Source organism: Elgaria multicarinata, chromosome 15 (genome assembly GCF_023053635.1).
Source record: "Elgaria multicarinata webbii isolate HBS135686 ecotype San Diego chromosome 15, rElgMul1.1.pri, whole genome shotgun sequence".
Lineage (NCBI taxonomy): Eukaryota > Metazoa > Chordata > Lepidosauria > Squamata > Anguidae > Elgaria > Elgaria multicarinata.
The window spans coordinates 11,771,767-11,784,635 of record NC_086185.1 but is presented as its reverse complement, the minus strand read 5'-3'; the positions used below and the strand labels follow the sequence as shown (position 1 = coordinate 11,784,635).

General features: G+C 49.0%; 1 protein-coding gene across 1 annotated transcript; it reads right to left on the bottom strand.

The window, feature by feature from the left end:
* Positions 1 to 610: 610 nt before the first annotated feature.
* On the bottom strand, positions 611 to 1,775 carry POU3F4 (POU class 3 homeobox 4). The gene has a single exon (XM_063141679.1). The coding sequence runs from the start codon at positions 1,755 to 1,757 to the stop codon at positions 621 to 623; it is 1,137 nt and encodes a 378-aa protein (XP_062997749.1). The 5' UTR covers positions 1,758 to 1,775; the 3' UTR covers positions 611 to 620.
* Positions 1,776 to 12,869: the final 11,094 nt, after the last annotated feature.

The window sequence follows — 12,869 nt, the reverse complement described above, 5'->3', positions numbered from 1 at the left end:
CTCTCTCTCTCTCTCTCCCCCCCCCCCCAAATCTCTCCATTTCTTGGGTTTGTTGTGGATTCTGGGACGTGACAGGGGGTGTTGATTCAATTTTGTAAAATTATGATTCGTAATTTCTGAACCTTGAGGCCGGGAGGTTTTGTTCTGCAGGGACGATGGACGCAAGATACCCAATCCTGGCGAGGGCAGGAAGGAGAGGAGGAGGAGGAGAGGAAAAAAACGAAGGAGGAGGAGGGGAAAGAAGGAAAAGAGGAAGGGAGAAGGAGAAGGAGAAGGAGAAGGAGAAGGAGGAGGAGGAGGAGAAGAAGAAGAAGAAGAAGAAGAAGAAGAAGAAGAAGAAGAAGAAGAAGAAGAAGAAGAAGAAGAAGAAGAAGAAGAAGAAGAAGAAGAAGAAGAAGAAAGGGGAGGAGGAGGGAAAGAGGAAGAAGAAGGAGGAGAAAGAAGAAGAAGAAAAAGAAGAGGGAGGAAGGAAGGAGGAAGAAGAGGAAGAAGAAGAGGAGGAGGAGGAGGAGAAAGAAGGGACGGGAAGGGGAGAAGAAAGCACCCCCCAGCCCCACCCCGAAGTCCGAAGGGGTCCCAGCCGGACGCTGCGCGCGGCTGCCGCCCCGGGTCCGTCATAGTCAGAGGTCGTGGCAGGCGGCGTCTGTCTTCCCGCTGTGCGCGTACACCTCGTGGGGCTGGGGCGCCTCGCCCGGCGGCGTCATGCGCTTCTCCTTCTGCCGCCGGTTGCAGAACCACACCCGCACGACCTCCTTCTCGAGCTGCAGGCTGTCCGCCAGGGAGGAGATCTCCTGGGCCGCGGGCTTGGGGCACTTGAGGAAGTGCGTCTCCAGCACCCCCTTGACGCTGACCTCGATGGAGGTGCGCTTCTTGCGCTTGCGGCCCTGCGCCGCGATCTTGTCGATGCTGGTGGGGCTGCCCGTGGACGAGTCGGCCTCCTCGAGCCACTTGTTCAGCAGCGGCTTGAGCTTGCACATGTTCTTGAAGCTGAGCTGCAGGGCCTCGAAGCGGCAGATGGTGGTCTGCGAGAAGACGTTGCCGTACAGCGTGCCTAGCGCCAGCCCCACGTCGGCCTGCGTGAAGCCCAGCTTGATGCGCCGCTGCTTGAACTGTTTGGCGAACTGCTCCAGCTCGTCCGACGTGGGCGTCTCCTCGTCCGAGTGGTCCGGGCAGTGGTGCGAGCCCAGCTCGCCGCCGCCGCCGTGCTCCGGCGTGTGGTCGCGCAGCACCTGGTGCAGGGCCTGCTGCGGCGTCCCCGGCGGCGGGGGCGTCAGGCCGCCGCCGCCGCCCCCGCCGCCGCCGTGCTCCAGCATGCCGCTGACCGTGAAGCCCGCCTGCGAGTAGACGCTGAGCGGCGGCGGCGGCGGCCCGCTGGCCGGCAGCGCCGCGTTGTGCGCCGGGCTGGCCCCCCACGCGTTGGCGTGGCCCGCGTGGTGGGGCGAGTGGTGGCCGACGTGGGGCGAGCGGTGGTGCAGGATGGCCCCCAGCTGCAAGTCCTCCCGCCCGGGCTTCACGTCGGGCTGGTCCAGGGGGCTGCTGGTCAAGGTGGACGACCAGGGGCCCGCATCGCTCAGGCTGGTCACCCAGTGGTGGCCCAGCGGGTGCCCGTTGCCCGGCACGCCTTGCAAGTAGTCACTTTGCAGAAGTTTCTGCGGGTTCCTGAAAGGGCTGCCTTGCTGCATGCCCGGCGCGTCCGCCGCGTGCACCAAGGAGCTGGAGCTGAGCAGGCTGTAGGGATTCGACGCCGCCGTAGCCATCCTCGGCGCTCAGGATTTCCCCCCGAACTAGTTCGAATGTGGCAAAGGGAGACGCTTTCAGCCTTTGACATCTACCCAGCCAAAAGGGAGCCAAGTCAGCCAGCCGGCGCTGACGGGCGGGCCCCACGGCCAATCCCGCCGCCTCTTCCCGCCGGGAAGTGGGCGCCTCGGCCAATCAGGGACGGGCGCAGAGGTTGGCGCTGAGCCCGTTCGTCTCACACCCTCCCTCTCGCCCCCCCTCCTCCCCGCACGCACCGACGGAGGGGAGGGGAGGGGGGGCGAGAAACAGAAAAAGGGGGGGAGGACGGCGGGACGCGAAGGGTTAAAACGAGGGAGTCTGGAAGCAGGAAGTGAATCAATCTTTAGGCTCCATTGGCTGCCGCGAGCGGGCGGCCCACGGTTCAGCGGGTTAACCCTTTCCTCGCTGCAGGACAAGATAGTTTTAGTTCTTCTCTCTCTCCTGCACACACGCAGAGCCCGCTTCATCTTTCAGATCTTATTAGGAGAGGAAGAAGGGAGGGGGGAAGAGGGGGAGGGGGAAAGGGGAGGAGGAAAGGGGACGTGAGGGCATGGTTTAAATTTGTCGTGATTAATTCCAGGTATAGCTCCCCCCCCCGTTCCAAATGTGGATTGGGGGGGGGTAGAAGAGAGGTTAAATACCTGCCTCCAAGACTGACAGCTTCTCCTTAGCAAATGTTATAGGGATCGCCTCCTCCTCCCCCTCTTCAGATCCCTCCTCAAGATGTTTGAAGTCGGTCTGAAAGTAATTGAGAGCTGAAAAAGGGAGGAGGGGAGGCGGAGAGAGAGAGAGAGAGAAATAAACCTGACACACCCTGATCCCCACCTCAGGTCAGTCGCCCTGGATACTCAAAAGTTATATACCTCGTCTAGGAAAAAAGTGTGCGTCAGAGTATGATTACACGCATACTCTTATCACACCTGTGTATGCATGCATAGAGAGGGGGGAATTGTGCATACACGTAGGGAGGGGAAGATTAAACAGGAAAGTGTGTGTATGTGACGAGAGAGAGAGAGAGAGAGAGAGAGAGAGAGAGAGAGAGATGTGAATGAAATCTAGTATGGGAGCTCATCTGGTTGCTTTCCAGCGAGGCTGAGTTGTTGGTAAATCAGTAGTTAACCCGTTCCCTGATTTAAATGCAAATTCTGCCTGCCTTTGGTATAATTTAGGTGGTGCAAAGCTTCCTTCCACACTCGCCCTGGTCATTCTGAATCTGGGTTCCCTCCCTGTCTATCCACCGCTGCAGCCCACAACCCCCAATTGGGAAATGCGCGTTTCTTAACAACAGACCCGCAACTTTTCGAGTCTCAAAGAGCTGCCTGTGATTGAAAGCACACAACTTGTGAAGGCGACAGTACAGACACGCGTCTTGCAGCCCTGGGTGCCAAGTGCTCTCCTGCCTTCTGGATCCATGCAAGAGGTTATAGTGCCTTTGTTTTTCGACTCCTTTCCAAAATACACAACACACACACACACACAGAATCTGGCAAATTGTCTGAATAAATTAGAATGATTTCTACTAAACTTAACCCTTCCCCAGCCTAGACAGAAAAAAAAACCCAGAGAGATGTTGTCAATTTTCTATTCTTATCCCTTCAAACGTGGCTTTGTGTAAGAAGAAATGTCAAATCATAAATAGGTGAAACAATGACAAAAAAGAAGTGTGTGTGTGTGTGTGGTAGTGGTGGAGCGCGGGGGGGGGAGTATATGAGCGTTGGTGTTTCCCAATCCATTGTGAATTATAATAAAAATACAGTCTATTGTGTGTTCCTCTTTCAAATGTTCAACTAAGAAGCGAAAATCTCAGCGTTTTGGATTTGTTGTAGTGTTCCAGCTGAGAAAATTAAACCCTAATACCTTCGTGGAAGCGGGGGGGGGGGGGGAAATCTCTGAAGTTTTTTTTTTTTTCAAAAAAATGACCTTTCCTTGCATAATTTCGGAGGTAACCTAGCTGCGTAATTATATTTGCACTTACAGAACGCTGCATCACGGTTCTCTTATTGGTTTGAAATTCCATTAAATATATTGCAGGAGCTCCTAGGTTAAGCTTGATTTAAATTTGCATACATTTTCATATATTTAGCAGAAATAAAAGAAGGCTTGCAGCTACCCGAAAGTCATTAAGGCATTAAGTTCTCTAGGAAGACAGATCTGGAGGAAAATGCAAGAAAATGAAAATATCGCTCTAAACAAGGTGAGCTGCCCCCCTCCCCGTCTCCCTCCCCCCTCTCTCGTTTGACCTGCATCTTTTCCTTCCCTTTCCTTCGAAACAACAATACAACTTTAGATAAAACAGCTCCTGTTATAATTTCTCTGTAAAGTTTCACAGACTGATTCAGTGCCTTGGAGTTAAGATACGTGAATGCATGGTCTGTTTGCTTGCTGGTGTTTTTTGCTTAAAGTTTGACATATATGTGGAACTTGGGGAACTTTGATTTTGTTCCTGACAAACTCGGGATGTTTTGAAGAGGTCTTTGCTGTCCATTTCTGCTTTTACACTCTGCAGTGATATTTTGCGAAGGGTACAGTTGTTGGCAAATTGTGTGTGTGTGTGTGTGTGTGCCGTTTTATCTCGTTACTGGTTGAGGGCTTTGCAGGATCCGTAAGGATAATCTGTGAGAATTTGGGGAAGCGTGGGCGTCAGGTGCTGTAGAAGCAGGACGGTTCATCTCACTGGGAGCAGGAGAAGAACTCGAAAACCCAGAAAGGGTTAGTATATTGGAACAAAAGATGGGGACTTTTCTTTTAAGGACTCCGGTAGAAGAAGAACGAAACTCACCCGGCCTAATATACCGATTGTAAAATCGGATCCTCTATATTTCTGATCCTATGTTTAGAAAGAAACATATGCCAAACTGCAACCCACCCACCCAAAAAGGCTTTCTTTGCCAGATTCCTTGCAGCTTAATGCCTTGGAAGACAAGAGGCGATAAATAAGCCACCCCGGCGCTGCAGTCGTAGGTAGGCAGGCACTCCTTACACACTCCTGAGTAAACGCGCCTAGCCGGATCGCTCTGTTCCCCTCCCCACCTCCCCAACAAATGCGTGCATTGACTTCAGTGGCGGGGCGCGGGCTTAAATCAGAAACAAACGCATCTAAAGTCTGGTTAGAGGCAAAAACGAAATTGACCAGGCGCCTTTACACCCCTTCGTCTCGACTCGTTTGGGGATCGCGGTGGAAAAATGGGTTTCCCCTTTTTTTTTCTCCCTCCCCCCCAACCCTCAACAACTTCCAAACGAACTTAACCAGCCTTCTTTCGACCTAAGCAAAACATTTCCACTCTAGGCCAGGCCTGGAGAAAATCAAACACAAAAATGGCACAATTTGGGTGCTTGGTTGTATGGGTGTGTTATATATAGATGCATCTAAAGGCATAGCTGCTGTAAGGTTCTGCTTCAGCTTTATGGGAGAATCTATCCTTGATATCGCCCCCCCCCCCCACACACACTCCGTTCCTTCTTTCTGCTTTTTCTGGAGTGTTTTTTATCTACTCGAAGCCGCGTCCCCCCTTGCTTTGCCTGCTAATCTCCTGGAGAGGGTTTCTTTAGCTCTTTCCTGTCAGTCTAACTTCCCGAGTGTAACAGATGCTGCTCTCAGGCGCTCCTTTCTGCTGCTTGGCTCTATTCAGCTCTGCATATTTCTCCCCATGATCCGGGTTTCCATAGAGAGCGGCATAAAAGGGGGACCACAGCCACAAATCCATCGCCCCATGCAGAATAAAAGGAGCTCATTCAATAGGCCGACCCCGTCTGAACATGAGAGAGTTTTACTATATATATATATATATATATATATATGGGAGAAAGGGGAAAAAAATAAGGACAGGCAGGGTAACTGTTGCAAGAATTTGTAACTTATTTTTCATAGACTTCAGAAAGACGTTAATTTTATTTATTTGTGGATGGGGGAAAGGGAGAAAGAAAAATCAACCAATTCTAGGAGGCAGATGAACCTTTTTCTTTCTCCTCTTGGGATTTTTAAACATAGCATTCTCTCTCTTTTTTCTTTTTTTTTCTTTTTTAAAGCATGTTTGGCTCTCTGGGTAGTGCCCCCTCTTCTCCCCATCACGAATAACTTTATTTTCATATCTATTGGTTCACTTCCACCACCCCCTACGCCAACCCCCCCCCCCCCCCCACACACACTTTGGTCCATCTCTGAATAAATCCACAAGAATAGCAGTAGGAGAAAGCTACTATCTTGACTGAGGGCGAGGAGAAGCAGTTACAGAAGAGAGAGGACTTGTTTGTTTGTTTGTTTACGTGTTTGCCGACGCCGAGGAGGCGTCAAAAGAAAGCCCTCTGCCGGCTCCCCCCTCCCCCCCCCCCAACACACTTGACAAAGTTAAAGAAAAGACGCAGCAAGGCGCACAGTCGGGGCGATTGCTGGAATCCAAGGACAGGCGCTCTCGAAACTTTTGCTGCTGCTTCCAAATAAATAAATACTTTTTTTTTTAATCGGGGGAAAGCGGTGCGCGTGTTTATGTGAAGGGGGCGGGGGGGGGGGGCGTCCGGTGAGAAAACGAGAAAAGCTACTTGCGCGTAAAATGGTCTAGCCGGGATGGAAGGGGCTGTAGAGAATTTGGTCGCAATCCTACACGCACTTAACTTTTCAGCAGAAATACGTAGGCGTAAACACGGCCAAGTTGCAGCTTTACACATACTTAGTTGGGAGTAAGATCCTTGGAACTCTCATGAGTAGGCAAACCTAGGATGGTGCAGTGATTTCAGTACCCCCTTTCCTTCCTCACTCCTGGAGGTGCGCGCGATTTTTTTAAACGCGATCCTGGCCACTTTTACTTGCAAGGAATCCTCTGAAGTCAATGGAACTTAAACTTACTGAAGCGTGTTCGGGGATTGAAGCCTTAATGCCCGCTCCAGCACAACGGATTTCTATCAGATAGAAACCCCTCTTTCTTGTCACTTTTAAGCAGCCATACGTAGGTATGTTCCTGCGAGAAAGAGGGAGACGGGATGTTACTTATTTACTACTTTGATACACCGCCTTTCCGCCCAGTCACCGGAGGCGGTTCACAAAGTTGCGACCCTATCAGCGTGTTAACTTGGGAGCGTCCCCTTGGATTCAACGGGACTTAACTTCTCAGCAGAAATCCTTAGGATGGCCCTGGACCAGACCTGATAGGGAGGGAAGAGGAGCATGAACAAATTCAGCAGGTACATACTTCTTTTTTTCCATCATAGATATAGTCGTGGTGTGTGTGTGAGAGAGAGAGAGAGAAAGAGAGAGAGAGAGAGAACGGGGTGGCATAGAAAATAAATGAATAAATAAATAAAATCTGTATTCCCACACACATTATATATGTGGGTATCATATATCGTGTGCGTGTGTATGTATGTGTGATGCACGTGCCAGAATTATCGATCTGTCTTTCGACGTTCAGACATAACGCATCGTTTAGCGTGTTGTCTGAACAGGACCTCTCTATCTATAATCTATATTCCGACACACACTATAGATGTGGGTATTGTATATCGTGTGTGTGTGTGTGTGTGTGTGTTTTGCACGTGTCTGAATGATACACACACGCGTGTATTTGTGTGTGTGTGTGTGTGTGGTGACCAGTGAACTCAGAGGCCCCGTGCGTGTGTTCCCCTCCTCCAATGGAAGAGAGGCTACAGTAACGTCTTGTCCTATAATTGTGGCTCTACAGTTGCAAGATATATAATCTGTGTCCCTCCCCCTCCCCACCTCAGTTCCCTTTGCCCTTTCTTGGGAGAGGGCGGGGGCGCTTTTCTCTTTCGGTCCTCTTACTTGCAAATTGGGACCCTTGCGGGGCGGGGGAGGCAGAGGGCACTCAGTTGCAACTTTTCCAGATATTACTCTGTTGCAAGACTGGAGGCCCGGGGTGTGTGTTGGGGGGGGGTGTTGTAGGGGTGGGCGGGCGGCGTTAATGGTGGTGGTGGTGCGATATGTGTGGGGGGGGGGGGAGAGAGAAGAGGGTTTTTTTTCTCCAAGGGTGCAGTTTTGACTGTGCTTAATACAGCATGAAGACGCGAGCGGTAGGCAGCGAGGCCAGGTCGCGACCTCTATAAAGAAAACTTCACCTCTTCGCCCAAGTTCACTTTAGAGCCAGGGACGGCTTGTGAAACGACTCTTGGTGGGAAACAAGTGTAAAAAAAGAAGGGGCGGAAAGGACGGGGGGGGGGGAAGAAACGGGGGGGGGACTCAGCCTGGAAAATAGGAGCAGAAAGGGGGGGTGAGCAGAGAGAGGGAGAGAAAGAGTGTTTAACTGTTTCTTATGCAGAAGTGAAAGTTTTGAGGGGTTGTTTACACTTTCCTAGCAAGTTATTCACAGCCCCCTTTTACGATAATCGAGGTTTTACAGTTAGCAAGGTTTTAGTCATTGCAAAAATGCAGGGGTAAGGAAAGGGTGTGTGTGCGTGTAAGCTATTTTAGGGGAGCATTTGGCAATAGAAATTAGCCAGTTAGGAGAAATTAGTTCCCTTTAAAAGGAGGGAGGGGGGGTGAGGTCTCTGTTTTCTATTGCTGGCTGAAAGGCATCTCTGGGCTGGTCTCCTCACCACCCCCCATCAGAGAAGGATTAGTAATGTCTACCCCCGACCCCTCCGTCCAGTCCTTTCTAATATCGGTGGAATTTTGTTGTATGTGGTTAGATAGATATGGAGATTTTGGACTCTGGAACAGGAAGGGTTAAAAAGACACCCCCCTCCTTCGTCCTGGCAGAAGGAACAGCAAGGTCGTCAGCAACTGCTCCCCCCTTCATCTTCTAAACCGCTCATGCCCCCCCACGCGCCCCCACGCGCCCCCTCCTCAACTCATCTGCTTCTTCCCCCCTTCCAGTGCAAACGCGTGGCAAAAACGCGTTCGCTGGCAGCGTGTGGTTCGCCTACGTTCTCCTGCTAAGAGCGTCACGGTGGAATCTTAGGCGTGCCTATTCCGATGTAAGTCCCATAGAATTCAATGGGGCTTGCTCCCAGGTAAGTGCGTGTAGGACTGCAGCCTTAATGTCCCTGTGCATTTAAGAGGGCTACTCAACCGGGATTTCTTTTGGAATATTTATTTCGTTGGGATTTCCCCCCACCCTCTTTCTGAAGGGGTGGAGGAATCAGTCTATAGGCTGACGTCTCTTTTCAAGATTTTAGGGTTATTAGCGCGAGGAACATTCGCCATGTGTTAAATCAGCTACTGTTGGCTTTCTCGCTTGCTTTGGTTTCGATTTAGAAATACTTTTTTCTTCACCAGCGTATGCAACGCAATCCTACCCAGGATTACTCCCAAGTAAGCCCACTTGAGTTCAACGGAACTTACTCCCGAGTAAGCGTGCATGGGATATTGCAGCCTCACCGCAGCAAAACAAAACTGCTGTATAAAATCGTAGAAGAATGACTACCATGGATCATGCTTGCAATTCTCGGTCACGTTTCCCCTAAATATCCGAGTTCGAAAAGCTTCTGATCGTGAGAACAGGACGGCCTCCTGATGTTGAGGTAACACGCCCATGCCTAGAGGTGAGTTGCTCTTTTTAAGCGATCAGACAGTTGGTAAATTACCCTTTGAAAAAAACCAGTTCTGTCACACATCTCGCCCACCTCAAAATATTACTAAAATAAAATCCAACTACAGTTTAAAACTGAAACAATTTATTTACTAATATGGAAAACAAAACAAACAAGACAACAACAAAAACCGAAGTGAGCGAGCAGCATATGAAAAGACACCCAACACACCCTTGCAGCCTCGCTTGAATTTCCCTTTGAGGCTGTAATCCTGGACACTCCTACATGGGAGTAAGTCCCATGGAACTCACTAGAGTTTATACCTGAGTAGATATGTATAGGATTGCACACAGTGCTAAAATAATTTCAGAAAGGGGGGGGCATGTTTCCTCCTTTGCCATCCCCTATCCAGAACGCTGCACCATTTTACTGGGATTCCCAAATAATATTAAAAATAAAATAAAATGCTGCACCTCAATATATAGAGTCCAGGAAATAAGTTATAGATTTGGTGGTATCCAATGTTAGTCCTACATGTACATTGATGGTGCTATATAAATAAATAAATAAATAAATAATAATAATAATAATAATAGAATAGACCCATTAAAATGGATGCACCTACTGTATAAATCTGTACAGCAAAGATTTATATTTATTTCCCAGTCCATAGATGAACGACCTGATCCCCGCTTAGTTTACTCGGAAGTAAGTCTCGTTGGGTTCAATGGGGCTTACCCCAGGAAGGGTGCATCAGCCTAAGAACCGACATCTAACTCAGTTGGGAGACGTCTAAATGGTGTTTTGAAATATCACTTATATAAAACGATTTAAAACCCACCAAAACCCAGGAAGAGTTGCTCCACCATAGATAGAAATGCAAAACATGTTTTTTTTTAACGCTTATGTCTAAAAATGGACTCATTTAACCTGCATTCTGAAATGATGTTCCAAAATCGTTTGGAAGGGTGTCGATCCTCAAAATATACAGTCTAGGAAATAAGTTATAGATTTGGTGGTATCCAATGTTAGCCCTAAGAAGAATAGACCCATTGAAATGGATGCAACTACAGTTAATCATGCCCCATTCATTTCAGTGGGTGTACTCTATGTCCAGAGAGTGACATAGCAAAATCTAGGAATGTCTACTCGGATGTAAGTGTTCCACAGGGCTTTCTCCCAGTGCTGTGTGCAGCCTTGGGATCGCCAAACCCAAGTCGAGTTAATCATCTCCTCTTAAGGGGAAATGGTTGGGATCCCCCCTCCTCCCACAGGTTGCGTTGAAAACATAAATACATCTACAACTGAGATGGGGAAGAGATTGTGCGCGTGAGCCGTAAAGCGCAAGGCGGGGGGGGGGGGGCGAGGGGAGGGGAGAGCTCTCAGCGCCCGAACCGAGACAATGGAGCCCCGGCGCTGGAAGAGGCGGCAGGGCTCAAACAAAAAGCTGGGTGGAAGAAATAAAAAGCACACGCACACACCCACACACACCAAAAACAAAACAAACAAAAAAGAAAAGAAAAAAGAAATAAAACCCACAACGTTTCAGGGTGTCCCTTTGCTCAGCTGGAAGACTGCAGCTTTCCAGATGAATAGTCCGCCTTCAGTGGGCGGGGCTTGAGGGTTGCCCTGGCTCAGTTCTCCTGCGGTTGGAATATTTCCCATGCGTGCAATTCATGAGGACTAGCAACACTATATAATATCGCATCCTTTTTTCGTTTAAAAATACACACACAGAAGGACCTCTCTCTCTCTCTCACACACACACACACACATGGCAGTTCCACGTGTGTGTGTGTATGGCAGGTCCTTCTCTATGTGTGTGTTTAAATGAAAAAGGATGTCTGGTATAAACTTAGAGTATTAAAGGTGCAATCCTATGCATGTTTAGACGGGGAAAAAAAGTTCCACAACTCCCAGCGTTCCCCAGCCACACATTTTGTTGGCCTTTACCTGTCTAAACACGCATAGAATTGCAACTTAGAGCTCTATGTGATGGCACTGACAGCTGCCTCCAGGTTCAGCACCCGGGACAGCTCCATTTGAGGTCTGGCTTGTTCTGATTGAAGCCCAGAATGGATTCACAGCCCCACCGTAATCAGAGTCACCAGCTGCCACTGATCTGAATCCCAGAGTCTGATCTGCTCTAGCAGGGCATCAACATAATTAATATTTTAATTATGTTTTTTAAAATAATAAAATTACATTCACATTCCTCCTCCTCCTCCTCCTCCTCCTGCTGCTGCTGCTGCTGCTGCTAGAATACGGTCCTCTTCTTCCTCTCCACTTTATCCTCACAACAACCCTGTGAGGTAGGTTAAGCTGAGAGTCAGGGAGTGGACCAAAGTCACCCAGTGTGCTTCACGGTCTCCCTGGAGACAAGAACCTGGGTCTCCCCAGTCCAACGATTAACCATTATACCACACTAGATAGCTTTTCTTTTAAAATCTGCATTTTACTGTTATCCACCTTGAGCGCCTTTTTTTCCAGTGATGGGTGGGCAGAAAGGCGGGATTTAGATAAGTAAATATGTCTAAACATGCAGAGGTCCAATCCTATGCATGTTTAGACAGAAAAAAAGTCCTACATCTTCCAGCCATGCTGGCTGGGGAATTTGGGGCTTGCAGGATTTCCCCGCCTGTCTAAACATGCAGAGAATTGTGCCCAAAGTAAATCGCAGCAGCTCAGTCATACATGTTCACTCGGAAATAAATCCCACTCAGTTTAATGGGGTAACTCCCAAGTAAGCCTGCGTGGAACTGCAGTTCTAGGTACTCCTTCCAGTCTAGTTTAAATTTAATCCAACTCATTGCAGATCAAAACAAAACAAACAAAAACGCTCAGGGAAACTATGAAATCAAAATAAGAGGAGCGAAGTTCTTTACAGAGTGGTCAAGAAAAAAAAAAACTTGCTTTGTTGCAAAATCTATCAGTTAAGGCGGGGGTGGGGGGGAGAGGGAGACCAACAAGCCTATTTTCCCTGTTCTTTTTTGGGGGTGGGTAGGTGGGATGTCATATGACTCCAACTCCCATACCTGCTGGAAGTGTTAGTGGGACAGGAGAAAAGCAAGCCCACCCTCTTCCAATCCAGGAGCACCGTCTGCATTTCCAAGGGGGACTGTTTCCATACCCAACAAAAAAGCAACTTTTAGGGCACGCGTGGCAAATGGGGAAAGGGGAAACCACGTCCTCCCTTAATGGCACTTACCTGCTGCTCTGGATTGTATGCTGGGGAGTCAAGTAGACGCCTCTCTTCCCTGCCTCTCCACCTACCTAAAACACACACACCTTTGTCCACCATAGGTGTCGAACTCGGGACTTAAGGCCAGATCTACGCCTGGTGTCAAATCGTTACAAATGTATAATAAAAAGCAGGAAATAACACTATGAATGTGTCTGTGGAATGTGGATGGGTTATCAGTGCACTTTAATGCCGTTGTAAAGCAGTAGTGTAGATCTATCACTCTTATTAGGGCCTCGAGCTGTTATGGTAGAGGTACACCTGCAGAGATCTCAGTGGCCTGTCGGTCTGTCTTTTTCTTTTTCTATCTAATATCTGTTAACATAAACTGTAGCGTATGTATTCTCTTGCACCTCTCTCTCTCTCTAAATCA

Excerpts from the sequence above, each read along its gene's own strand:
- POU3F4 (XM_063141679.1), bottom strand. The coding sequence starts at position 1,757 with ATGGCTACGGCGGCGTCGAATCCCTACAGCCTGCTCAGCTCCAGCTCC.